The sequence below is a fragment of the Salvia hispanica genome, chromosome 3 (assembly GCF_023119035.1).
Source record: "Salvia hispanica cultivar TCC Black 2014 chromosome 3, UniMelb_Shisp_WGS_1.0, whole genome shotgun sequence".
Lineage (NCBI taxonomy): Eukaryota > Viridiplantae > Streptophyta > Magnoliopsida > Lamiales > Lamiaceae > Salvia > Salvia hispanica.
In genome coordinates, this window is record NC_062967.1 from 28,649,748 (window position 1) to 28,676,349 (window position 26,602).

At 37.1% G+C, this 26,602-nt stretch overlaps 5 protein-coding genes across 6 annotated transcripts; 1 reads left to right on the plus strand and 4 right to left on the minus strand.

Moving 5' to 3' along the window:
• The first annotated feature begins 387 nt into the window (after nucleotides 1-387).
• On the plus strand, nucleotides 388-2,486 carry LOC125214225. Its single transcript, XM_048115158.1, has 2 exons — nucleotides 388-795; nucleotides 1,506-2,486. Exons 1-2 carry the CDS (start codon nucleotides 499-501, stop codon nucleotides 2,343-2,345), a joined length of 1,137 nt encoding a protein of 378 aa, XP_047971115.1. The 5' UTR covers nucleotides 388-498; the 3' UTR covers nucleotides 2,346-2,486.
• A 126-nt stretch (nucleotides 2,487-2,612) lies between these two features.
• LOC125214226 (probable CDP-diacylglycerol--inositol 3-phosphatidyltransferase 2) lies at nucleotides 2,613-4,765 on the minus strand. The gene is made up of 10 exons (XM_048115159.1): nucleotides 4,523-4,765; nucleotides 4,364-4,448; nucleotides 4,222-4,271; nucleotides 3,975-4,014; nucleotides 3,791-3,835; nucleotides 3,642-3,707; nucleotides 3,443-3,557; nucleotides 3,315-3,371; nucleotides 3,129-3,227; nucleotides 2,613-2,917 (listed from the first exon to the last, which is right to left on the minus strand). Exons 1-10 carry the CDS (start codon nucleotides 4,581-4,583, stop codon nucleotides 2,864-2,866), a joined length of 672 nt encoding a protein of 223 aa, XP_047971116.1. The 5' UTR covers nucleotides 4,584-4,765; the 3' UTR covers nucleotides 2,613-2,863.
• Nucleotides 4,766-5,535: 770 nt separating this feature from the next.
• Nucleotides 5,536-6,394, minus strand: LOC125208984 (probable BOI-related E3 ubiquitin-protein ligase 2). Its single transcript, XM_048108542.1, has 2 exons — nucleotides 6,171-6,394; nucleotides 5,536-6,097 (listed from the first exon to the last, which is right to left on the minus strand). The coding sequence occupies exons 1-2, from the start codon at nucleotides 6,355-6,357 to the stop codon at nucleotides 5,718-5,720; spliced, it is 567 nt and encodes a 188-aa protein (XP_047964499.1). The 5' UTR covers nucleotides 6,358-6,394; the 3' UTR covers nucleotides 5,536-5,717.
• A 4,466-nt stretch (nucleotides 6,395-10,860) lies between these two features.
• Nucleotides 10,861-14,293, minus strand: LOC125214884 (rac-like GTP-binding protein 5). Of its 2 annotated transcripts, none has more exons than XM_048116093.1 (8): nucleotides 14,171-14,293; nucleotides 13,753-13,949; nucleotides 12,754-12,841; nucleotides 12,564-12,673; nucleotides 12,147-12,210; nucleotides 11,451-11,515; nucleotides 11,289-11,354; nucleotides 10,861-11,204 (listed from the first exon to the last, which is right to left on the minus strand). In XM_048116093.1, exons 2-8 carry the CDS (start codon nucleotides 13,849-13,851, stop codon nucleotides 11,100-11,102), a joined length of 597 nt encoding a protein of 198 aa, XP_047972050.1. In that variant the 5' UTR covers nucleotides 13,852-13,949; nucleotides 14,171-14,293; the 3' UTR covers nucleotides 10,861-11,099. The 2 variants fall into 2 exon arrangements, with proteins under 2 accessions (XP_047972050.1, XP_047972049.1); XM_048116092.1 differs by lacking the exon at nucleotides 14,171-14,293 and adding an exon at nucleotides 14,053-14,148.
• Nucleotides 14,294-16,140: 1,847 nt separating this feature from the next.
• On the minus strand, nucleotides 16,141-25,165 carry LOC125214751 (E3 ubiquitin-protein ligase UPL3). The gene is made up of 18 exons (XM_048115889.1): nucleotides 24,011-25,165; nucleotides 23,703-23,813; nucleotides 23,461-23,577; nucleotides 23,197-23,367; nucleotides 22,960-23,121; nucleotides 22,536-22,784; nucleotides 22,335-22,456; nucleotides 20,854-22,249; nucleotides 20,504-20,608; nucleotides 18,606-20,099; nucleotides 18,277-18,492; nucleotides 18,087-18,191; nucleotides 17,385-17,465; nucleotides 17,231-17,299; nucleotides 16,958-17,086; nucleotides 16,748-16,870; nucleotides 16,553-16,654; nucleotides 16,141-16,453 (listed from the first exon to the last, which is right to left on the minus strand). Exons 1-17 carry the CDS (start codon nucleotides 24,872-24,874, stop codon nucleotides 16,589-16,591), a joined length of 5,580 nt encoding a protein of 1,859 aa, XP_047971846.1. The 5' UTR covers nucleotides 24,875-25,165; the 3' UTR covers nucleotides 16,141-16,453; nucleotides 16,553-16,588.
• Between the last annotated feature and the right edge of the window lie 1,437 nt (nucleotides 25,166-26,602).

Sequence of the window (26,602 nt, forward strand, 5' to 3'; positions counted from 1 at the left end):
TTACATCCCTAGATGAGTTAACACCCCTACCAAACATGTCTGGCAATAATAATAATAACAATAATAATAATAATAATAACAATAATAAGAATAATAATAATAATAATAATAATAATAAGAACAATAATAATAATAAGAACAACAATAATAATAAGAACAATAATAATAATAATAAGAACAATAATTAATAATAATAATAATAATAATAATAACAATAATAATAATAATAATATGAAGAGATGAAAAGGTAATTTTAAAAATAAGAAATGAAAAATATTAAGAAAGCATTGATTTTGTGAGAATTTAGTAAAGGGAAAGAGAGACTGTTCAAATTTCACTGTCAATCAAGAGAGTAAATACACAAATCCAACAGTCTAAATGCATTATCTTCTTTAACTAATCTTTTCAACCCCAAAATCCATCCAATTCCCAAACCCTTCGATTAAATAAAGGGGGCGAATTTCGTCGAGCAGTTGGTGGGCAGAATCAGCAACGAAAATGGAGAGGTTGATCTACTCCAATTCCCATCCTCTCAACCGCCGCCTCAATTCGCCGTTTCTTCCACAGCTCGCTCAAGCGGACTCGCCCCAGAGGCTCGTATCGCCTCCGTTTCCGCGCCGATTGAAGTCGGTTTCCTGCAGCATCAATGTGAACAGCTCCGGGATTTTCCCCCGCAGAGGTGTGGATGATTCGCCGGAGATCAATTTGGAGCCTGTTGTGGATTCGCGGAATGTGTCTGCGCCGGAGCCGGGGTTTCTCAAATGGTTTGAATTGAAATTGTCTCGGCAGCAGAAGGTTTGAATTGGATTGTTTTTGTTAATTTTATGAGTGATTATGTTCAATTTTGGGTTTAATTTACTTGTTTTTGTGAGAATTTTTTAGTAGCCTTGCAGTGAATCTCCTTTCTTCGATTTGATAAATATGGGGTTGAATGTGGCTTTGAATTGGTGTGTTGAGCTTCATATGTGATCATGTTGTTAAAGATTGAATCTTTGTAGCATTGGAAATAACAGTATGCTTTAATCAATGAGAAAAAACCACAAAATTTGGAATTTAGGAAGAATTAGATAATGTTAGGAACAAAGAAATTATCTCTCTTAGATGTTAAGACAAATGGAAAGTATGGAATGAGTAAGATCAAGGCTTTTTGGCCTAAAACAATATTTTCTCTGAGAAAGAAAATGATATTGCAGAATGCTGCTCACCAAAATCTGTGTTTTGTGTCAAAAGTGTAACAAGTGATCTAGTTCATTTGATCGACCTTGTTTTCCATTTGATAGTGACTTATATGATTAGAATATGTCAAATGCTAGTTACTGAATCATAAATTTATGTATGGTTGATTATGTGACAAAATGTGTTGTGCTGCTTTCCAAGATCCCCTTATGTTTTGTATATAGAGATTAGAGCTCTCGTCAAAGTAATAATTAGTGATCACGTATCAAAAATCAGGACGAATGAGCTAGTTGACCCAAATATATTGATTGTTTAAAAATCTGTTACAGGTGGTTAACGCTGGGAAGGTAATACTACTATCAGCGTTCATTTTAACGTTTCTCCATCCAGCTACCGTATCTCCAGCCTTTGCAAGTTTCCAAACCGCAGCCAAATCAGGAGGTCCAGCTGCAGCTGCAGTTGGTAGCACTCTCGTCCGCAGTGAGTTTCTAAGCAGCGCGTGGACGGGCTTTTTTGCTGGCTGTCTGCACACGCTATCTGGCCCAGACCACCTTGCTGCATTAGCACCACTCTCAATCGGCCGCACAAAAATGGAAAGTGCTGCTGTTGGAGCTCTGTGGGGATGTGGGCATGATGCTGGCCAGTTACTGTTCGGCCTGCTGTTTTTACTCTTGAAAGACCGACTTCATATTGAGGTGATCAGAAACTGGGGAACGAGAGTTGTGGGCTTAACTCTGCTTGTTATTGGTGGAATGGGGATCCGGGAAGCTTCAGAGGTCCCCGTACCTTGTGTCGCCTTAGAAAATGGCGAATGTGATGTTAGTGAGTACGAAGACCTTGTGAGCCAGCCAGTTGGAAAGAAGAAGATCGGGTTTGCTACATTTGCCACTGGAATTGTTCACGGGCTTCAGCCTGATGCATTGATGATGATCTTGCCTGCACTTGCTCTGCCTTCCCGGCTTGCTGGTGCTGCGTTTTTGTCGATGTTTCTAGTTGGGACTGTCATCGCGATGGGAAGCTATACCGTCTTTATAGGCTCGTGTAGCGAGGCGCTAAAGGAGAGAGTTCCTCGGATTACAGAGAAGCTCACGTGGGCGTCTTCCCTCATCGCGATCGCACTTGGGCTTGCTCTTCTAGTTAGCCAGTATTTTGGATTTAGTCTCTATTGACATACATTATGAATCTTGAGTTATGCTATGTAGCTGAGGATCTGAAGGTAATTGATTTAGTGAATTGAGAGGCAAAGCTCATCGTTGCAGCTTTGTATTTTTAATGTTAATTTTATAAATAAATGCATTTTTGCCTCTATATATACTTGATGTATAGTACCATATTGTAATTTCTCATTTGATACTGTATCATCATGAAGCAATCAAAGAGATGTAATAAAATCATAGATTAAGATTGATATATCACTAAATGAAATAATTCAGAGATCAAGAATAAATTTGTGCTTCATTTGAATAAACGGCCTAACCAATTTTTACATTTCTACAAAGTGAATCAACATGTGATTTTCAGACATGAGAAGATATGTAAAACACGACCCTATGGTTGTGTACAGTCGAGACACGTGATCTTGTTTGAGTTCATTGACAATCTCGTAATCAGCTTCTGATGCCAGTCCCTACTCATCAACACGCTGCACCAAACAAACCAAAAAACGAAGCAAGGCCGGCCATCCCCCTTACTGCTTCTTTGCAATGTCATAGAGTATACACGCATCTGCAGCTGTCTTCATCTACAACCAGAAAACGAATGATCAGTTTGAGTCGAAGATAGGCATGATGAAGGAGAATATAGAAATGATGCGCCAGAGGAAAACTATGAACTTGCGAGAGTAATTCAGAAATAGAAGATATTACAACTAAGATTAATGCACATGGCATAGCATTTGTTGAGATATCATTAGATAAAACGAGGAACACCATTTCTTGGTATCAACTCTTGACCTGTATGATATTAATTAGTTGTTTGATCGCCCATCCAACGAGACTCAAAGGAAGTAAAGTCAGGTAGACCCAGTTTCGCGTTGAAACATTTGATAGAACCTGAGAGAAAAGTAACAAACAATAGGATGCTATAAGTATATGTCTCGTATCATGCTATATGATACACTCAAGTAACGCGAGACTTACTTCAATAAGGTTCTCAGTCGGATTATTTGCCAGAAGAAACAATATAATATAAAGCACCTGTCAGCCAAGCCAACAAATTATGTAACAAATCAAAACTTGAGACACATCTCTAGTAACAGAACGGCTACCTCACAAGAAACACAACAATAACCCATAAACTTCCTATTCCTGTAGTACAGCCTGAAAAGCCAGCTGCTGCTATCTTTAACATCTTTATGGCTACTCTTGCCCACCAAGAAGGTACTGGAGACAAAGTATTAAGTAAACACAGAAGCTAACTCCGAGGAAAGAATAAACACATCGAAAGGTCTGAAACAGAGCATATACCTATACATTTGCAACCAATGACTGGCAATGTCTAGAGCAAGCAATGACAAGAAAATCAACCCAGGCCTGCAAAACATCATCACGAGTGAGGACTAAGATCGTAGCGCACTTTTAGAAATTCGAATTCCGTAAAACCTAATCAAATTTACCTATAAACTTGGGAGAGTACAACCAACAGACAAGCTGTACTTATCCTGCAATGTGAAAATGGATCAAACTGTAATACTTTTTTCATAAATGATTAAAATGCAAGCTTACTAGAAACAAACTACAGACGTACTGTATTAAATAAACATCATGACATCGTATTACAAACGAACAACCAAAAGATACCTGTCTGTAACCATGTCAAGAACAGCACCAAATGTCGAAACTGGAAACACAATATTCAATATGTTATTCCAAATTCCACTGTAATAAGCAGGTGAGACTAATCCACACTATGAATGACCAATTTTGCATTAATGTGCCAACATTCAAGCATACAATACATTAACCAGCAAGCTACGCAATGCGGCCAATGCCTCAAATTCAATCCACGCTTATTAAAAGAGAAAAGTAAATCATAATAAACCCTAACCTTGATTCAATTTGCGTGCAAACCATCCATCCAAAGCATCACACACAAAGCTACAATTTTTTTTTACAAAATACACAACATTAGATTCACAATAATGATTCATCAAAACGAAAAATGAGCAAAACAGAGACAGGAATCTCACCTAACAAAATACAAAAGGGAGAAAAGGTACTTGTTCTTAAAGCATATCGCGAAAGCATAGCAATTCATTAAAATCCTCACATAACCTGAAACAGAAGAATACATCAGTCAAATCACGGATTAAGTGCAGAAGCGAAAGTGTTGAGAAATCAATGCTTACCGATTATGTTTGGGACGTAGAGATAAACGGACAAGGTGCTAGGTCTGGACTTCTTCGCCATTGACAATGATCTGAGGCGATTTCTGCAGCAAATTAGGAGGTGGATTGTTCGATCAACGGATTCGGCCGCACGGATTCGCTCTTCGAGATGAATTCGCGTGGATTTTTGGAAGCAGAATTGGGGGAATTTGGGAGAGTAATAAACAAACCGTTGATTGCAAGAGCTAAGCAAAGAATCATATTCGAAAATGATGCACAATTTTTTACGAGAAAGATTAGTTTGTTTAATATACTTTCTTCCTTTTTTAAAAATAGTCACAATTTACTTTAATCAATTTCTATTCATACACATTAATCAATAACTTGTTATCTACAGAAAAGTATTATGTTATTTTCATTACACATAAAATTTGTTATCTACTCCTATATAGTACTATAAATATAATCCATGCATATTATTTAGATTGTGTTATACATTTATAATTATTATTCTTTATTAATTTTTAACATAACATGGATAACATTTAAAGGCTAAAGCTGCATTTGTTATGTTATTAATTATTAATTTATTTAAAATTATTGAAAAATAATAAATCCAACTTTGATTTTTAATTAAATTTTATAATAGAGTAGAAACAAATGTATACGATAGAACATGTAATAACAAATTATGCAAACGTAAAATATATGCGTAACAGTATTCATTGTAATTAGCTTAAATCTAGTAGTAGTAATTTTATAATAGTACTCTCCATGCTTTATGAGTGATCATTTTTTACATTCTCAATATATTTACAATTTTTTTATTAATTAATACTACCAATTATATTGGAATTGGTGCAATATTTCATAGCGTAATATTTGTATTTGAATTGGTTCTATATTTCATTAGGAGTAACGACTTTTTTATAAGTTGGGATGGAAATTAGTAATAGGAAAAACTAGATGCCTTGGTATTAACTCTAATTGATCATATTATATTTAATGTACATAAATAGAATTATTACAATAAATGAGATTAATTATTTTATTTATTATATCACTAAAAAATTATGAATGGATCCTGATTATCGCGAGAAACCAAATGATAAAAAATAAAAAAAGATAGTACTAAAAATTAGACGAGAAAGAGCTTTTGTTTTTAAAATTAAAAAAAAAATGAAAAATCAAAGCAGTGCTTCAGTAGCACCTTTCTTCACCACACTACAAACAGGGCACGAATCGAGAAAAACCTCAGGCACGAGCACAGATGCCGGCACGGCAGCATCACCACGCACGAATTCCTCGAATTGCAGCACCTGCACACCGCTTTCTCCTTCTCTTCCTCCATCAATTCCACGCTCCGGCAGCACCATTCCGCATCTCCGGCTCCGTTTTCCCTCAGCGACGCGATCATCGCCTCGTTCTCCTCCGCCACGTCAGATTCTCGATCTCGATTCTCTCCATGAAGGTGCGGAGCTCCGCCGCCTTCGCGATCGCTTCTTCTTTCTGCTGCAGCAGCGGTTCGCATTTCTTCATCAGAATCGCCATCTGATGCTTCCCCTGCTCTTGCACAGCCGCTCTCAATCTCTCGTTCTGTTCAAAATTCGAATGATTATAATCATTGATTAATTTCGGAAATTAGAAGCGTGTTGATTGATTCTGTTACCTGTGAATTGAGGAACTGATCGAATTGGAACCTCTTCCTCTCGATCGTCGTGAATTGGTGAAATTGAGCGGTTGTGGAGTTCGGAAACTGATCGAACTGGATCAATTGCTGCGGCGCGAAACACGGATGATCGAATCCACGGCCATTTTCGGCTGGGAAATCCTGAGAATTTAGCAGCGGGAAACATTGATTATCCGGAAACAAGTGTGCTTGAATCGCCATTGGTGATATTTTAGAGGAGCGAACTCAGAGAGAGAGAGAGAGGGGCTATTTATAGTGGGGGGTTTACATGAAATGTGTTTATGGGGGGTTTACATGAAATGTGTTTACTCTGTAAATAAATTACTCCCTCTTTCCGACATTAGGAGTCTCAGTCACTTTTGCATACTCATTTTTTTAAAAGTGATAATAAATACTCCCTCCGTCCCAGAGAAGTTGGCATACTTTGAAAATGGCACGAGAAGGTTTTGTTTTGTGTGTTAAATGGAGAGAGAAAATATAATTTTTATATTCATGTGAGAGAGAACTTTTTCAAAAGGGAAATGTGGCATCTTTTGTGGGACAAACTAAAAAGGAAAGTGTGCCAACTTCTCTGGGACGGAGGGAGTACTTAGAGTGAAGAACTGATAAAGTAACAGAGAGAATAACTTAGATTAGACTTTTCTCAACATTATTCTCTCTCTTACTCTACCATTTCTTCACTTTAACTATTTATTACTCCCTCCGTCCCATAAAAGTTGAGACAAAACTTTTGGGCACGGAAATTAAGAATTTATATTAAATAAATAGGAGAGATGAAAAAAGTAGGAAAGATAAAGAGAGAGTAAAGTAAATGATGGAAAAAAGTAAGAGTGATTAGATGTTTTGTCTTTAGTTAAAAAAGGAAATGATTCAACTTTGTTGTGACAGACTAAAAAGGAATACGACTCAACTTTTATGGGACGGAGGGAGTACCATTTTTATAAAACGAGTACGCAAAAGTGACTGGGACTCCTAACGGCAGACGGAAGGAGTAACTGAAAATCTGGTAAAAACAATCGAAATAAATAAAGCTTAAAAAGGAAGCGGAAAAACATAAGGAAATGGTAGGGGCCTCGCCTTCTTGATTCACCCTCTCTCCTTGTAATGCCTTAAGGGAAAAGTCTCCTGCTCGAATCCACCATGCCGCGATCTTTAAAATTTATAAGTATTTATTTAACCATTAAAAGAAAAGAACGGCTAAGCAAAAGGGTGTACGATGTCGAATAGATTTCACTGTATAACTTAGCGAAAGATTTATAATGAGAGCGCACGCATATACACATTGAGTAACTTAGGCTATGATTAAATAGTTTAAGACTCTTTTATTATAAGTTGTTATTGTATTGGTAAGAAACTATTTACGAGCTAATAGAAGAAAAACAACAAGTGGTGTCGACAGAACCTCCTACAGCAACGGACAAACAATCACCGAAAATGGACAACAGCATAACAGAACCAAATAAGAAAAGAAACTCCAAGCTACACCCAAGAATCAAGATACCCGACATAAGCTTAAATGACTAGAAAGCGAAAGAACCAATACAATGTCATTACATGGCTAAACTAGAGCCCTAAACTGTGCTTAATATTGAGATGCAAAAACGTAGAGAATGACTGATCTTGTAAGTAATTAGAGATGGTTTGGATCTCCTATTGTGATTGATAACATAGCCCCTGTTGTGCACAGCAGAGGATCCTTGCCCAATCAAAGAAATTTTAGTTTCTTGAAAATGAAACTATTCTTGTATACCACATCAGTCCTCGATTTACCATTTGTCGATTTACCATAGCGATGACTAAGATCGAGACATCATTAAGAACATGAGAAACTTAAAGTTTGCTTTAGAAAAGAAGGGGAAAAGGTCTTTAGTGTAAACTCCAAAAACGTAATTTTACTCATCATTATATATCGAGTTCAGTCAATGGGCTACACGATTTAGTTACCTATCAATCCCTAGTGCACATATTTCCTAACAAATTTAATAGACATATTTCCCACGATCTTATATAACTATGAAAAATCGAGGAAACTTCTCCATCGTGATTGTGTTGCAATGATATATGTATATAAATAGATAGATATACACAACAATCGTGAATAAAAATGTTGGGCATTGATACTATGAATCCATGTCATTTTCATGTCCCATCACTATCATTTTCCCCGTATCTATACATGTAATAGAGGCTTCAAGCAACTATTGTTTACATTTATTGTGGTATTAAGCAACTATTGTTAGGTAACGAGTTACAATTATTTTATGTTAGACAAAGTTTCCTTGTGACAAAAACATGTATGAGAACTACTCCCTCCGTCCCATTCAAGATGACCACATTCTTGAGTGGCACGAGGTTTTAGGAAGTGTTGTTAAGTGGACTAAAATAGAGTGGAAAAAAGTAGTTGAATATTTTAATGAGAAAAAAGGAGAGAGGGGGTTATTTTCTAAATTAAAAAGTGATCATCTTGATTAGACAAACAAAGAATGAAATATGGTAATCTTGAATGAGACAGAGGGAGTATAACAATTTAGGATTTATTGAACACAATATAAATGAGTTGTAAACATGTGTGAAATGCACTCAAAGGAAAAGGTTCTAACCATTGGCTACATTGAATCCTTTGAAAGATTCAACGAATATATTTCACCCACAATGGGTGTTTTCGATTAAAAAAAAGGGTAGCGATAAATGTAGGTTAACTTATGTGAGATCAAGTATTTGTGGGCATTGTTCTTGTTTAGTTCACGTTTTATTCATTTGGTTTTGCTCTAATACCTTAAAAACTGTTATTGTTGTCATTGACTTAACAAATTACATAAAACCCATTGCTCGGTTTGTTCTTTTGTTCATTTATTCGAAGTTACAAAAATTGGACAAATTGAATTCTGAATTTTATACCATTTGTAACATTAGTGACATGAATAATGACTTTTAAGATAAATGAAGTGCACAAATAAGATATGTTGCATAACAAGAATGGAAAGTGGTCAATTTAGATTAGTCTTGATGTATGAATCTTAATGTTTGACATTCTTGAACCAATTTAAATTTGAATAATATTTAGTCAATTTAATCTCGAGTGATCAATATTTGTCTTCGTGCAAATTTCCATATTATGGAATTCTCATTTAGATAATTTTTTTATGCAGTAGATTACAAAAAGTTGGGAAAGGGGAAAACACAGTCACACAGTGAGAGAAACACAAGGTAAGGCCATGGGAGAAGCATGTGGTTTGCAGATAGTGATGTTGGAGAAGTAGTGTTCATGGTTGGTGGACTTGGTTGCAATCCACGTGATGTGAATTCCCTCTATTTCTGCCTCACTATCTTCCACAAATAGAGACAGTGCGGCAATCATCATTTACAATGGTGTATAAGGGGCAACATAAGGTAGGAGTCGTCATCGGCGCTGAGGCCGTCCAAGGCGTTCAACAACTGTCATTTAAAATGGATGGCAGACAAAGAACGGGGGCAAACTAAATTTAACCGATTTTCTAACCCCATAAACCGACGATGAGAAGAGTCAATCTTACTCTCACCTAAATCCGCTATTGAAAATTGTGATATACACATTTTCACCAATTTAATTGTTTCTCAAATTTGTATTTCATTTCAATTTAATTGTTGATGCCACTTGTGTCCCGCGTAGCAATTTATTATAGGGAGGAAACTACGTGAAACTAATTATAGTATATTCTCCCTCCGTCACATAAAAATATGGGTATATGATATGACAAGGGAATTAAGACAAAATTGGTAAAGTAAGAAAATAGGAGAAGGATAGTTAAAGTAGTGTTAGTGGATAGTGAGACCCATATTATTATTAGTGTTTTGAAGATGATATAAGTTGTAAATAACTTATGAATAGGAGTAATGAATTGGGATAACTTTCCATAAATAGAACACTAATATTTTTATGGGAGGGACGAAAATGGAAAGTACACATATTTTTATGAGATGGGGAAATAGGATTTTATATGTAATCCAATAGTTGCATAACTAATAAATTGAAAATTGTTCGGCTTATCAATTTGCATAATGGATTAACTTACAGTGTATTATATTTTTATTTATGCAAGTTAGAGCATCTGCAACACAAGGGATGCATCACCTCCTAGGTGGATGGGATAAGACGGAGACGCGTTGCAAGCATCCCATCCCCCTGTTTGTCCCTCGGCCAAGTGACGGAGCAAGAGTTGTCCCCCTACTCACGGCCCACCGGCCTCTTTTGATGAAAACAGATATAAATAGGCGTCGTATTTGGATCCCTTTCTCTCCATGTTTTCATACATACGAATACACCGTCAATACGTGCAAACGCAAGAAAGTAGAAGTATCCATTTCCAGACGTACATTTTGTGTTCTAAACGTTGAATATTTCGCTCGTGTCAATGGTTGGATGTACGCTTCCGCTAGCTAATGTATATCAAATCCTTGTGACACAGAGATTCAATCGTTTGTTGCAATCCACAAATCAAAATCAAAATCAATAACAATCCCACAACAATAATGGGGAGGAGGATAATAAGCACAAGCTTTTGAAGCACAACACAAGCAATTATAGCAGTATGATGTTATTTTGAAGAAAAAAAAAACACTCAAAGAATAACACAAGATATAGAAATATTCTTTTCCATAATAGAGTAGGAGATTAGAATGCACAAGCAAGTTCAATCCAGGGCCTAAAACGGAGGAATTTTTCATATTACCACACATCTCAAATCACAAACATACATTGTGAAAAAACTATTAACTAAGAAAGTGAAATCGACTAGTCGATGCTTCAAGGTATCTCCCTAATACAGTCAAGTTAAGAATATAGAGCTCACGTCATTTGCATCTTTAAAGGAGAGTAGGAGTAGAGTAGTACACTTTTGAAACAACAAGAGGATCGATCCTCGTTGCCAATTATAATATGCTGCAAGCCTTTTGGCCCTTTCTCTTCTTTTTCTTCTTTTGCTTGGGTGGCTGCAGAACAACCTTGATTGCTGCATCGAAGACAGCTTTCACATTCTGCAATGTTAGGTATATAAATATTCTGTCAGATAATGTATCCACTAAAAATTTGTAGTTCAGTTCAAAGTTTGAATTTCTAACCTGTTGTGTCTTAGCACTGCATTCGATGTAAGCAGCAGCTCCAATCGATTTCTTCAAGTCCTCTCCCTATGAAAGGAAAAGGAAAATCGCTCATACTCCACTTGTAGGTAAAGAGGCAAGATAGTTGGAGGATGAACGGCTGAATTTACATTGCAAACATACCTGTGCTGTCGTAATGGGCACTGCTCCCGGGTGGTCCACAAAGAACTGCTTATCCTCTCGAAGATCTGCAAGTCAATAAGATTCAAATTGGACCACTATAAAAAGAATAAAGAATTATCAAAGCAGGAAGAACGGGAGAAAGGGAAGACCACATGTGTTCCTCTCTCTCTCTCCATGTGTGTGTGTCTTGGTAGTTTACTATTGGCTTACAAATTTCATAACATGTTGTAGATTATACGAAAAACAACAGCCATAAAATGTTCAATAGCTTGTTTACATGAGTCATTATTCATTAAGGATAAAATTCATGACAATACAAATCCCTCCCATCCTTCCATTCTTGCATGGACAAAGAAGAAAAGATGCAAAGTCGTGTGTATTACCAAGCTCAGTTGCAATGGTAAATGTTTGACCGTAATACTGTTTAGTCCAATAGATTCTACTAAAATTACTATGAGAAATGTCAATAATGAATAATGTGGTAACTTCAATACAAAATGTGTTGCATGATATATGTCATGTGAAAATATAGAAAAATTAATTTAAGACTAAAATTTTGAGCATTGTAATAATCTAATGTCAGGATAGTTAGTCAGCAAATGGGCATATTTAACTGTAAAAAATGTTTTAGGCAAAAAAAGGGCATGCGGGAAATTAGTTCTGTGCAGTGGAAGAAATATAGAATCAGATCCTCACCAAGCTTTGTCCCCACAAGGATTATTGGAACTCCAGGTGCATAATGCCTTAATTCAGGAATCCACTGAAAAATGAAAGACAAACAATCAGCACAACGTAATCCACTACTTTTTCTACTTTCAGCAGGACATGGTGAGGTTGCAAGTCTGGGGGATGTAGCATAACAAAGTTCATACAATCAAAAGCCCTCCAGCTTATTCAGTAAAAAAATGGTGTACAAGAAAGAACCAAAAGCTATTAAAAAGGTTAACAAAGTGCCAAGAAAATATTGATCCCTGGTAAAATGAAGCAAAATAGAAATTAGCTACTCTTGCATTTCTAAATTTACTTTTCCCCTTTTTAGTACCTGTTATACTAGAAATCAAACAAAATGAAGATGTCAGGATTCCTACCCAACTAAGGTAAATGAAGGCTCACCTTCTTAGAGACATTCTCGTAGCTGGCCTTGCTAATAAGAGAGAAGGCGAGTATGAAGACATCAGCTCCACGGTAGCTCAACGGTCTCAATCTGTTGTAATCCTCTTGACCTGTAAAATAAAGAGTGACTACCTGTTCCATATTTTTTTTAAAGATGCGATAGAAAATATGCACGGAACCATCATTTTACCAGCAGTATCCCACAATCCCAAATTAACAGTGCTTCCGTCCACAACGACATTGGCACTGAAATTATCGAAAACAGTCGGGACATAATCCTGTTTAGACCAAACCAAAAAAGTTCCAGTTAGAAACCCAGTAGCCAAGAAGAAAAAAATCCACTGTTGAAAACTATAAAACATGTGACGTGAGTGTAACCAATTTGAACATGATATCCTATAGCACATTAGCACCAAAGGAAAAGTAAACCAGATAAGGGCAAGGAGAGCCTACAGTCCAATACGTTTTGTAATACACTCTTTCAATCACACTGACTTGAGACTACACCAAATTATGTTAAGAAGTTCATAAAGAAATCCTCACAGATCCAGTAATGGTCGAAAGAAAAATTCACAAACTTATACTTGTCAATGAACTTTTGGATTATTCAATATTCTTTAGCACAAACAATCTAATCAATGAAAAGTGAGTTGCAAAACTATGTTACTAAGAAGATCTACATTTAAATAAAAAAGGCAACACAGTGAAAAGTAAACCAGGAAACACTAAAAGAAGAAAGGAATCTACATATCCAAGGATACATAAATACAGTTTTTGAATTTTTATTCATGTAACAACTAACAAAAGATAAAGCTAAACCACATGAAGTAAAAAAATGTTTAAAAAACTAAAACAAAACTGGTAATTTGGAAAAAGGAGGCTGTGGGTGACAAAAAGGTGAAAGGATCCAGTCAAAAGCATATCCCAAATTCCCAATCCACCTCTTTTTCACACTACTGATTGTTCAAAACTATATTAATCAGGTACTCATTAATTAACCTCCAATTCCACCAAATTTATATTTAACAGAACAAAACCCCAAATTCCAATCAATATTAGAATAATCCATTATGCAAGGCTGCCCGAACTAAATTCACTACAAAAGCTTGAACAATACCAACATCAATAATCTCAGCAACAGAATGAAAATTACAACAAAAAATCAATAGAATCGGAGAACAAAACTTACAGTGGGAAAAGTGTTGCTAGTGTAAGAAATGAGCAAGCAAGTTTTCCCCACAGCTCCGTCGCCCACCGTCACGCACTTAATAAACCTAGAAGCGCTCATCTCCGCGCCGGAAAGTCCACCTACAGCTCCAATTTCGCGAATCCCCCAACTCACGCAACTCCTCTGCAACACCGGTTAGCAGCCAATGAACTGCTTAGCTGCACAAGGAATCACGAGGAAATCAGTTAGAAATCTCCAATTAACACCCAATCAAAACCCTAACCTCGAAATTAAAACCTAATTACAGTACAAATCACCAACCGCACGACACCTAATTCACCAGCCGCATTCATTGTCAGTCAAAATTCAGAAACAAGCAGCTAATGAGAGAAAAGGAGAGACAAATAGAGCTGCTAGAGAGAGAGGGGAAGCACATTACCATAACAAGTGAGAGAGATTTTCGCAGAGAGAGAGATTATCAGTGAGAGAGAGAGAGAAAATGGAGTTTTTTTTTAAATACAAATGTGAAGAGAGCCAGCTACGAGACAGCTATAGAAGTAGCGGCATACGACTCCACGTGTCGTCTTGTCATTTGCTAGCACATAAAGAGAAAAACATCATTTTCTTTTTTGGGAAAATTAGTTTGGTTTTCAAGATTCAATATCTTTGCCAAAATTGAATGCACATTTAATTTCACATGTTTTTTCATGTGAAGGAAAGGATTTTGAGGATAATGTAATTTAGTTATGCTTTTCTTTGGTGTATACTTCCTTCGTCCCCAAATAGGAGTCTTGTTTTTCAATTTTAGTCTGTCCGTGAATAGAAATTTCGGTTCATTTTTACTATAATTGGTAATATGGTCTCACATTCCACTAACTCATTCCGCTCACATTTCATTTAATACTAATATATACAAGTGGGACCTTTATTCCATGAACTTTTTTCCCTCCACTTTTCTTAATATTTCTTAAAACTCGTGCTGCCAAGAAATGACTCATAATGGCGGAATGAGGGAGTATCAACTAGTGTTATAAATAAGTCATAAATTAGACATGAAACTAGTGGAGTTTTTTATTTTTATTTATGAATCAAGTTTTGGATAATATAATTATGAACAAATTGCTTATTTTTGGTCAAGTTGAATTGACTTTGACTTGAATTAGACTGAGCTAGTTTTCTCTTTCTTTATAATGATGTTTTGATTTTGTCAAATATCGAAAGATGTTGAATTTTGATAGCTATTTCTAAGATATTGATCTTAAATAGTTCATGATCCATTTTATGTCGTTGGAGCTTGAAGAATACACTTAAATACTTCACTGGCAATTTGGTTCGATAATCTCTTGGCGGGACATTTTTTAATTAAATTTAAAATGTTTGATAATTTATTTAAGGTTGGGATGTGTTTATATGAAATCTAGTATAAATAAAAATTAAATAAAGACTCTTGCGTTGAAATTAGACGTCTTCAATAAGTCTTTATCATTCGCATTAGCTGTGATTGATGCTATATATACCTAATTTTCCCACTCTAATGTCAATGTTGATGCGCTATAATAGCTTTGAAATTGTTTATCTAAAATAAATAAACAAACTTTGACATTTTGCAATCCACGTGGCACACCTAATTGTAGTGTTTTTCAAGATAGGGAAAGGTTTTAAATTTAATTATTTACCTAGTACACAATTAATTTTCAAATTTGTGGTGACAATTAGGTGGCTTGTCCCAAAAAGTGATAAAATATTTTAAAAGCTCATATACATTTGATATTGCCTTACTATTGTTGATAGGTTCAACGTTTCCCCTAAAATTTGTAGTATAAATTATAATAAAATCAACTGAAAGTTTTAACCACCTCCATTAAAAATTGTTAAAACAAATCGAGCTTTTTATAAATGATTCATGTTTTAAAATATTAAAATGGGTTAGTTGGGGCAGTTAACCTACAACTGAACTAAACTAACACCAATTCATTAAAATTAAAGTACAGAGAGTCCATATCAAAATGCCAATACAAGCTTTAGTTTTTTCAAAGTGAAATCTCAACTCAAACTTAGAATACTCGTCTTAAGCTAATTTTAGAGAATATATGAATTTAAAAAATGTATATTTGATAACTAACCTATAAACTAAATAGAGAAACTCCTAATTAGAATGGAGAAAAACAGATTAATAGTACACCATGTACTTATATCAATAACAACAAATTATATTAATGTTTTTCTTTCAAATAGAACAGTGCATATAAGATTATAAAAAAATTAGACTAAACTTAATAAACTTGTTTTTAATAAGCTGTAAACTCTTGACATGCATATAGCGTGACAATGAATCAACGTGTACTGAATAAATTATGGAGATTAAAATTTTAATAGTTAAATCATTCAATAATATTATTGAGAGGAAGATAAGGCAAGTAGGCAATTTATTTTAATGAATGCTTCATTATTACAAAATAACCAAAAAATAGCTACCAGAAACAAAAAGAGATATGTCAAGCAATGGATTTGCCATTACAGCCATAATAAACCAGGTGACTTGTCTACCAGCCATAAAATCAGGTGACTGAATTATAACATAAAAAAGGATAAAATATTTTTTCCAAGATAATAAAATCCTAGTACTTATTTACAAACTCTCAAAACATTCAACAATGTATCCCCTTCACTGCCGATCCTTCCACTTCCAAATTTTCCGGCGACCTGAAAAAGACTCAGTCGTCTACGACGTTTTACAGAGAATAAACAGTCTATGAGTAAAGTGGTGATAGTGAAGAAACAGAGCAATGGGATGAGTAAAGCTGCTGTCGTTTGTTCTAACCTTATCTATGTCAGTGGTTAAGAAAGAGCACACAACTCACGACAAATCGAAAGATCCCTGTCCTTCACTGATGGCGTAAAGTAGTTTCTTGTACATAACATCCTGAAAAGTACGGAGGAATTTTATTTGCCACACTTAGAAATGGCTCTGAGGGCAAATGACCGAACGGAAAATGAAAAATCGTAGTGATCTAACCTTGGAGGAGTATGGAGGAAGCTTCAAATAATTTGCGCAGGTCATCACACTAGGTAAATCTTCATCAGCTGACTCGGATGCACCGGAACCATTGTTTTGTGTGGTGTTCATGCTGGAAGAATGCTGGTAAAAAAAACAAAAGATGCTTCGTCACAAACTAAAAGAATATCCGGAGAATTATAGATAAAGAAATCTTGACTATCTGCATACCTTTCTCACAATTGTCAATTTGGGATTCAACACAGCCAGACCACCTGGTGGAAGCCGCGGAGCACCAGTGACAAACTGACAAAAAGCCCGTTGCTGCTCCGGGGTGAATTCACCCATAATCTCAAGAAGCTGATTACATTGTAAACATGTGTAAGGTAATAGATGAAGCATTGAAGAGTAAATGATGTGCAGAACTCGAGAAACTCAACTGAAGATTACATAATTTTTGTCCAACTTAGTTTATTCTGTGTTTTAGAAATATACAAAACTCACATATATAATAGCAGGACTTTTGGAGGTATATCCATGATCGAATTTAATATGATCTGCCAGCGACTCAGCCTGTGCATCACAAGACAAGGATGTAAAATCAAGCAAAGGCAGATGATTAAAGGTTGAAGTTGGGTTCGCAAAAAGAGAGCATTACCTTCCACAGCTCTCTGCGACCGCAGAGCAGATAGTCCAACTCATTTGGAGAGAATATTTGCAGTGTTGAGACGTCAAACACCTGATCAAATATATACATGTAAATACTTTACTATGTGAAAAGTTGAACATTAAACTGCAGTGTTACATCACACCATCATCTGTTGAAATCAGAAAAAATCAGTTCATAGTGTTTGCCAGCAGGGGCAAAATAAAGTTGAGGATTTGAGATTACATAAACATTAGACCTTAAGAAGATTTTAGCCAAGGTCACATGTTAGTTGAGAGAATTCTTGGAAACTTGTCTTTTGGGGAATAAAGACATCGAAAGACTGGGGAGATATTTGGAAGATGAGATTATCATACGAATAGGATTTCAAATCTAATATCATGGGAGTGGGCTGCACTCTCATTCCCCAACTGTTTCCCATTTTAGTAGAGCAAATCATGAAGATTGAAAAAAACAAATTGGCACACAAAATTAGAGCAATTATAGGCCATATTTGGAATAGATGAGTGAAGGACCAAGTTTAGAGTGCGAAGGTCAAAAATTATGATGAGCTAGTACAAAATCACATCAATAAGTCTTGCTATGGGCATCATTATCATCCATGCTAGCATAAATACGAGGTACTCAGGCATCATATGAAGCAGAGCAATCACATATCATATATATAGAGGATGAATATCAACAAAAACACACCTCATTAAACCCTGATCTAAATGCTTCCATTTGCCGCATTATCCCAGTCCCTATAGTAGCATCAATCACAAGTGAAATATATTCCTCCAAACTGCTTGCATCCACCTGTGTATAGTAGGCACACAAAATCAAGAAAAGTAAATCGAAGGAGAAGGTAGTAAAAGAAGCCAAAGGAGAGCTTGTTACTTACAATATCGTTGCCTGGTTTCAGAACATAATCGGGATAGCCTGGTAGTGAAAAATCTAAACAAAGATCTTCAATTAAAGCTCCACGAAAACGCAGTTCTTCTGGGTTATAGCCCCCTATGGAATTCAAATATTGTTTCCGGAATACAAGCCCTTGTAACTCTTGCAACGTATTTCCAAGCTCCATATCGAAAGATATTATATCATGCAAATCCAGCTCCTGCAGAAGTAATAGATCACAAAACTTGATAAATCAACCAAAGTTTCACCAAAAAATATATAAAATGTGAGAATCCCATTCATTGGGAAAAATAACAGTAAGAATATTCATACATGACCAAGGACTAGCTTATAAAAAGCAATTGACAGTGGTAAATCCAGAAGCCTCCCATCTTGGAGAGCCTTAGCCATAACTCGGCCAAGTAATCGATAATACTCAATAGCTTTAGAAAACTGGCTACCATCGGAAGTATCAGCATTTGGTGCCCATGGACGAGGAAACAACCCAAGGGGCATATTGATAACATCTTTATCTCCGTCGGTTTCCATAGCAGGCCCACCAGGTGAAGAACCTGACCTCCACATTCGTAATCCAGATTTCTGAAGCTCATGACTTAAAAGAGTATAGAATTCAAGAGTTGGCCCAAGCCCTGTGCCAACTTCACCAAAATATTCAACTTCAAGAACTGCTTTTTGGCTGGAATACATCTCCATTACTTTAGTAGCAGAGTCTAATATCCGATTCCTAGAAACACGAACTTTCTGGCGCTGTAATCTCCCAAGCCTGCCCTCCCTCTCACCTGTCGATCCATGACCGTCAGCACCTTGCTGCTGCTGGAGCCGATATAGCGCACGCGACAATCCAAAAGCAGTTGAATAGAAATACTGCCGCCGGGTTTCAAAGGGAAACAAGAACGGGCAAGCTTTAGTAAGCTGGTAACACCATGATGGAAGAGACCCACTACAAAGTGCAAGAGCATCTTGAATTTGTCGAGCCAGTTTTGGAGTAAGCTTGCTATTGACAAATTCCTCAGGCGGTACTTTAGCTCCAGAAGCATTAAGTTCATCTAGACTTGGAATTTTTCCCTCAGAGAATTTACCCATCGCTTGTTGGACTCGCAGACGAGGTGCAAGCTGATTCAAACCCTCTAGCACACGTAAAAGAGCCAATATGTTATAGGTTGGATTACTTCGTTCTAAATCACATGGAAGTTCCCCTTGCAAAATGCTATCCAGCAGGGATACATGATGAGCTGCTGCATCAGATCCAGAAATACTTGAATTAGCCTTCGCAGACTTAGACGGAGTACCTGAGCCTACAGCCCCAACTGAAGCCCTCTCAGATTGACAATCTGCTCTTTGATATGTTATAGTGTAGATATCAGTCCAGAGCCTGCTTCCATCAGTAGAAAGAAGATCACTACCAGCAAGTCGGTCATCATCTTCCTCATCCAGAACAAGTTGCCGTTGAATTGCCTGATAAATAGTCAGGTGTCTATTCAACTGCCTTCCACCAGAAGTAAATATTAGTCTCTGGGAATCTTTAGAGCCGGACAAGGGACGTCCCCGCCTGTCTCTGCCTCCCCTTAGGCCTCGACTGTTACCGGATGCAAGTCCAGCCATTGCAGCAGCTGCAAACGACATTGCACCTCTTGAAGCATATGAACTACCAGTTCGAAACTCAGCAGAGCCTCTGCTGCTAGAACTACATGCTGGGTTGTTCTTCCCATCACTTGGGGCAGGCACAGGACTTTCTGCAGACTCACCCAATTTAACATCATGCACTTCATCTGCCATACAAAGTGGAAGAGTATCATCTCCCAGTACCTGTCAACAATGAAGATAACATGTTTCAAAAAGGTAGGATTTTCAAAGGGGCAAATGTACAATTCAGCATAAACAATTTTCACTCCAAATATACCTTATCATAACCAAAAACACAATGCTCACACTGTCACTTAAGTGTTCCAATTTTTTTCATTTTAGAAAGTCCTTTAAAGATTCCCAATTCCATCTACCCACCAATAACCTTTCATATTTTACCCTCACTATATAATCCTAGTTACATCAAATCAAGAATTGCCCACCCACTCATCTACACACTTACATAACATCTACAGAAAACATACAGAGGCTAATAATTAATATAATTCCATCTGAAGCAAGATATTTCTAAAGTAAAAATTTAAGAAAAATATATAATTCAGTGATGGGAATATAGAGAAGCATACGTCATCATTCTCATCATCATCGTCGTCGTCATCGTCTGATATTTCATCATCTTCAATCACCAGCCCCTCGTCAATTTCTACAGGTGAAATATCCAGTTCATCATCCTGCAATGTGCACAAAATCAATGCTCAATGCATCACAGTTAAAATAGTAAAAGCTACCCACGTGATATCAAAAACAATTGTAAAAGAAGCAGCAAACATTTAATGATTGTATGAAATATCAAGATTACCTAGTTCGTCTAATCATCAGAATATATTTTAATGCAATCAGAAGAATACAATAAGCCTAATATTGAAAATCAACATGTCTCTTGATCTAGACAGGTCCTGACGAATTAAAAATGTACCTCAGAGCTAGTGTCACCTTCAACTGGCTTCATTTCATTATCTTTATCCAAGGCTGCCCTTCTGCGGGAAGCATTTCTGGTTTGGGGTCCCTTTCCCTCCTCTGGGTTAGGCTTCAATACAGCTTTTCCCTTGGCTTTTGACGAGCTAGAGCTTTTATCAACTGATGAATCTTTTTTGCTTGAATCGCCAATATTAACAGAAGATCTGGAGCGTGTAGAATGCCTTTGAGTAGCAGGAGTGGAAGCAGATGGTGACGAAACACCGGTACCCACAGGTGTGGTCCCAGATTCAGAGTTCACAGCAGATACTGAAGGCATCTGACCAGACTCACTTCGTTGGACCCTGGGCCACAAGAAATCTTCGACACCAGCCAAACTCGCTAGCGGATCAATCAGGACTACATTTGATGAGTAGTCACGAAGAGATTTTTCTCCGTGTGCTCGGCAAAGGCGGAGCTTGAATGGTTGAGACAAAGCACTAAGACCAGAAGAAAGACGGCCATTTCCGCCAGACGATCGTGAAGCATGGCTTAGTACAACGGGAAAACGTTCCAACGAAGACAGAGCATTTTGAAGTTTCTGAACTAAAATGCCCATGGGAACTACATTTCCTCCATCTGAAGTTGGAGGAAGAGAAACAGAAACAAAAGATATATACCTTTTGATTGCTTGTTCTCTAAGCCTCGGTAGATTTGCCTCAGAAACCCTCTCCTTAGAGAAATAACCACATGTGAAGTAGTTAAGCAAAGAGGCAACAACTCCACTGCCAATAAACTCAAAAGTAGACACACCGTCATCTCTGTTAAGTTCTCGAAGCATCTCAGTTATGCTCTCACCCAGGTGTTCCTCTTTACTAGCAGATAAATCAGAAGATCGGGCAGCAGATGCTTTAGATTTTCCCTTCGATTTAGTTTTGTGATCATCATTTGCCAAGTTCAGTTTCGTGCAAAGATTCTTTAATCGGAGTAGATCTTCTGTTGCAGCAGTTTCACTACCCTCTGGGTCTGAAGGGAAATATTTCTCTTTAAAAGTTTTTGCACATGCACTAACTGCTGCCCGCAGGCTTGAATTAGCGGTTGGAATTTCAAACGAATTTGGTATAGAATTTTTAGAATCATCAGTAGGATTTGCATCAGAAGCAGAATTACCACCACGTCGTCTATTCCGTCTAGATCGTGATGATCCAGAAATAGAATCATTATCTTTGTCATTAGAAGATGGCTGTGAACTGCTACTAGATCCTGTTAGTATCAATGTGTCGACGGCATGCACAACACCCTCCCTTACAAACATCTTAGAGAATGTACCAGGCAGTTTTTCCATCAATATTTCTGCTATTTGAAGGGCGGGTACCAGAACTTGTGGATCTTTCCAAGCCAAAACCCCAGCTAAAAAACTAAACAGAAAGAGAGTAAGTATGTTTCTTTAGGCTCACCGGTCGGAAGAAAGATCATCCTGTGTTATGAGGTAAAGCCATATACCTTGAGATGTTTGTGTCATTATTCAATGACTGGATAAATTCTACTGAGCTGAAATACATGAGTTTTCCTATAACTGATAGGCACTTGTGGCGAACAGGACCATTGACACTGGAACCATAGACCTACAATCCAAAATTAATGTGAGATTTTAGCATCTGCAATAAGGAAAACAAAAACAAATTAAGCTTCTCTGACAGCCACCTGGACCAGAACAGGCAGGAGATCCATTCCAAAATGCTGCAGAAGTTCAGGCTGATCATTTAACAGTTTCTCACGATTTGACACCTCTTGTATCTTCCCATTCGTATCTTCTGGCTTGTTAGAGCTTCCTGCATGACCCTTCTTAGGAAGGGACCCTTTCATAAAGAAACTACTACTGACAGGGAGAGATATTGTTCCTTGAGGAAGTGGCGGGAGAAGCTCATTTGCCAGGTTCACAATTTCAAATATCTGAGTTAATTGAAAAGGAAATCAGTCAAAGGCAATGAAGTACCTCAGCTACATGACCACTAATAAAGTTGGTTTAAAGTAACAAGTCACATAACGGCAACTAGTGGTAAAATTAATTCTAGTCGAGAAAACAAAGCCTGGAAGATTTAGCTAATATGAAATCTATGAAGTGCACCTGCTCAGGCGGCCTGCTTAAAGCAGGTGAAACAGACATGCTTGACGCAAAGCCAGACCCAGATAAGATGTCCTTCAGAATGCCACTGATACCAAGGAGGAGCAGTGACTTGGATCCTAAAGGAGAACCGCTTGCGCATGTTGAAAGAAGCCGAATTAGTCCCTGCACGCAGGTGGGTAAGGTCAAAAAGTGGACTATCAGACAAAACAATTAACAAAAAGTTTTCATTAGCCTTACCGTGTATGTAGAAGTGCTAAGTGAAGCCTGACCGCCTCCAGCAATGCTGGATGAAATAAGTGTAGCAGCTTGTGTAACAAGACCATGGTTGCAGAGTTCATCAAGCTTTTCTGGTGATGAAGCAAATGCCTCAGCAATCCGAGTCAGGCAAATTGATGCAGATTCTAGAACCTAAAAATCAAAAAAGAATTGCAATAGCTCAGAACGAAAGCCTAAATTTACAACCACCAAGTTATATCCAAACAGCATACACTTATATATAACCTTGGCATCGTGATACTGCAGGAGATTTGTCAACAAAGGCACAGCTTCCATTACAAAGTCAGCTGCATCAGAAGGTAACTTCTTGCACATGTTTGCAGCAGTCGCCAAGGCAACTCTCTGAAAACATTAAAATGTAAAAATTCATATTTTTCCCACCAAAATCAGATAAGGTAATCCGACAGCTAGGTGAAATTGGAATTTCATAGTTCACATTTTGTATACAATTTCCACTCTTTACACACCTGAACCCCTGTGGAGAAGAAGTCGAGATACGAAAGCACAGCCATGAGTGCACCAGCCCGCAAGCAAGCAGTTGGGTGCTCTTGAGATATTTTTTTCAAAGCTTGCAGAGACTGTCCCATCCCAAACATTACAACGTCAATACTCAATAAAAACATAAGTTCTAGAAACTCTTAAATCCCAAAGGCAAGTAGAATAGTCAATAGATTGATTAGAATTAGAAAACAACATCATGATTAACAAATAATAGTCAACATATAAAAAATCCAAACAAGTAATAATAGGAGTCTAAAATTGAAAAACAAAACACCTGTTCAGCCAAGTCCATATACTCAATAGTCAGAAGCCTCGCAACAAAGCAAGAGACGGCGCCATAATGCACCACAGCAGCACAAGAAGAGGGCAACACATCCACCAAGTGAGTCAGCGCCCTCGCAGCAAAAAGCATGATATCAGGATTACTTTCATGATTAAGCAATCCCACCAGCACCGGAACAAATGAATCCACCGAGAAAGTGCTCAAAGACTCCTCCGTCCCTATCGAAAGCATATCGCAGAGCTGTGTCAACGCCTCGACTTGCTTACCTTCCTCGCCATCAGCCCTCAACCCCGACAGAATCTTCTTCAGCCTACCACTCTGATGCGAAGACGAAGCTGAACCCATCGCAGAGCTCGGAAGCAAGTCGTCTAATCCAGCCCCCAATTTCCTCAACAAACCCTGGAGAGCACTACTAGCAGTAGTCAAATTCTGGTGCAGAATTCCAACTCCTCCCTCACTGTCATTATCATCATCATCCCCATCGTGGGAATCAATGTTCAGCCCTAAGCTCCTCTCTGCTTCCCTATGCCTGTGTTCTGGCTCCTTCTCTTTACCCTTATCCGAATTAGTATTGTCTTTGTTAGTATTACTGTTTTCCCAATTCTGATTAGTGCTAGGGTTCTTCCCGCGGCGGCTGCGGGTGGTGGACGCGGAGGCAGTCGAAGGCTCCTGATTCGGGTCCATGGCAGTCGATCGAGTGGCGGTGCGAGAGCGCGTCGAGATCGGAGGCGTGGCAGCGGCGGCGTTCGCGGCGGAGGTGGCGGAGAGGCGAGAGCGTTTGGTGGCGCGTGTAGTGGGGCCCGATAACGCTGCTGAGGTGGATGCCTCCGCCCGCTTCCGGCTCCGAGTTTCCATACAATAACCCTACAAAACCGACTGAACAGCTCGCCGATTAATCGGCGACGAGGCTCTCCTCCGATCCGCAAATCCCTACCATGTCACAAATCAAAACCCTAATTCCTCAAAACGCCCAAAATCGGAGATCGAGGCGCGGCCAATTGGAGCTGGATCGGAGAGGCGAATTCAATAGCGAAGCGAGTGGTCAGTGATTCATCACCGATTGACGGAGATGCTTAACCGATAAGGAATTGGACGGCAAAATTGGAGAGAGAGAAGGCGATGGATGATTAAACAAAAAAGGGGAGATGTAAATATAAATAGGGGGGATTAAAATAAGCAAACCCTAATCAAAAATGGATTTATTTAATAATAATTGAAATTTTGGAGAGGCGATTCTGCTGCGATGTGATGGAATTTTGCCCTTTTTCTGTTCACACGTAACTTCTCACCGCTCTTTCTCTCTCTGAGTGTGTGTCAGTGTGTACATACATACACTGAGGCATCATATATTAATAGGTAATGATAAACTATCAAATTTTGTACAACCAAAATAAGATTATATTAATTATTTGATGGATTAATTATATATTAAAATTATAAATATAGTAAGTGGATAAATTAAAAAGACTTATTAGCCTTTAATCTTATTTTTTATATTTATATTTGAATTTTCTTTCTATTATTTTTAATATTTAAATTAAAGTATGCACTAATTATATTTATGGTTCTAAAAAAATAAAAAATTTATACAAAAATTATAAATATATGACCACAATATTATGCACTTTCCATGTATTATATATGCATTTAAATATTTTAATTAAATGCATAAATAAACCTATTTTTGATCAAATAAACTAGATTTTGGTTGTACAAAATTTGGTCACATAGATTTGTTGATATTAATATTATGCCATAATATAATTATTATTTTTAAATTATTGATAGGATACAATATTATGTGTATCATATCTGCCATACATTTAATACTACTACATGTATACGTATTTAATTTTTTTAATATACACATAATAATGTAGGGTTAATGATCTAATACTATTATGCAAACCATTTTTGGCACAGCTTTATTATTGTTAATTTGATATGTCTCTCAAAATTAATCCATTCTATTTTTAAGTAAGTTTTTTCTTTTTAATGCATCTGACTCATTCTTAAATAACAATATATTTTTCTCCAATTTTATTAGTTGTGCATTGAAACATGTGTCATTCTCAAATTCTTTATTTTTATGAGACATAGTAAGTATGACTATATAGACAAGGATTCATGTGCATGCACACTCAAGCGCGCACATTCCAATATGGTTACTCCCTTCTCGTTGTTGCCACCTCTTACATTGTTGCCGCCTCCTCCATGCTCCTTCACGCCGTCCTTGTCTTTCTCCCTCCTCCATGCCGTCACATATTCCCCCATAGTCCTTTGTCACCTCACCTAACCCTTATTGTCGCCGTCTCAAATTTATATTTATTTATTTATTTAGTCACAGAGTTTTATATCAATGTAATGTCGTACTACTAATTAATTATTTTTAGATTATTACTTCTATTATTCAGTATTATACTAGTATTAACACTTGTGCTATGCACAGGACATCAAAATTTCAAATAATAGATACAAAACATAATAAATATAAAGAAATTATGAATTCAAAGCAATGTGAAAATTTTAAAAGACATAAATATACTTAACTTGTCTTACTCTAATTGGAGAATTTACTACTCC

Excerpts from the sequence above, each read along its gene's own strand:
- LOC125214225 (XM_048115158.1), top strand. The coding sequence starts at position 499 with ATGGAGAGGTTGATCTACTCCAATTCCCATCCTCTCAACCGCCGCCTC. Across the intron at positions 796-1,505 it reads AATTGTCTCGGCAGCAGAAG|GTGGTTAACGCTGGGAAGGT; the intron begins GTTTGAATTGGA and ends AATCTGTTACAG.
- LOC125214226 (XM_048115159.1), bottom strand. The coding sequence starts at position 4,583 with ATGGCGAAGAAGTCCAGACCTAGCACCTTGTCCGTTTATCTCTACGTC. Across the intron at positions 4,449-4,522 it reads CTACGTCCCAAACATAATCG|GTTATGTGAGGATTTTAATG; the intron begins GTAAGCATTGAT and ends CTTCTGTTTCAG. Across the intron at positions 4,015-4,221 it reads TGCACGCAAATTGAATCAAG|TTTCGACATTTGGTGCTGTT; the intron begins GTTAGGGTTTAT and ends TTGTGTTTCCAG.
- LOC125208984 (XM_048108542.1), bottom strand. The coding sequence starts at position 6,357 with ATGTTTCCCGCTGCTAAATTCTCAGGATTTCCCAGCCGAAAATGGCCG. Across the intron at positions 6,098-6,170 it reads ATCAGTTCCTCAATTCACAG|AACGAGAGATTGAGAGCGGC; the intron begins GTAACAGAATCA and ends AATTTTGAACAG.
- LOC125214884 (XM_048116093.1), bottom strand. The coding sequence starts at position 13,851 with ATGAGCGCTTCTAGGTTTATTAAGTGCGTGACGGTGGGCGACGGAGCT. Across the intron at positions 12,842-13,752 it reads CTAGCAACACTTTTCCCACT|GATTATGTCCCGACTGTTTT; the intron begins GTAAGTTTTGTT and ends TGGTCTAAACAG. Across the intron at positions 11,205-11,288 it reads GCAGTGCTAAGACACAACAG|AATGTGAAAGCTGTCTTCGA; the intron begins GTTAGAAATTCA and ends CTAACATTGCAG.
- LOC125214751 (XM_048115889.1), bottom strand. The coding sequence starts at position 24,874 with ATGGAAACTCGGAGCCGGAAGCGGGCGGAGGCATCCACCTCAGCAGCG. Across the intron at positions 23,122-23,196 it reads TTAGCACTTCTACATACACG|GGACTAATTCGGCTTCTTTC; the intron begins GTAAGGCTAATG and ends ACCTGCGTGCAG. Across the intron at positions 18,192-18,276 it reads TGAAACCAGGCAACGATATT|GTGGATGCAAGCAGTTTGGA; the intron begins GTAAGTAACAAG and ends TACTATACACAG.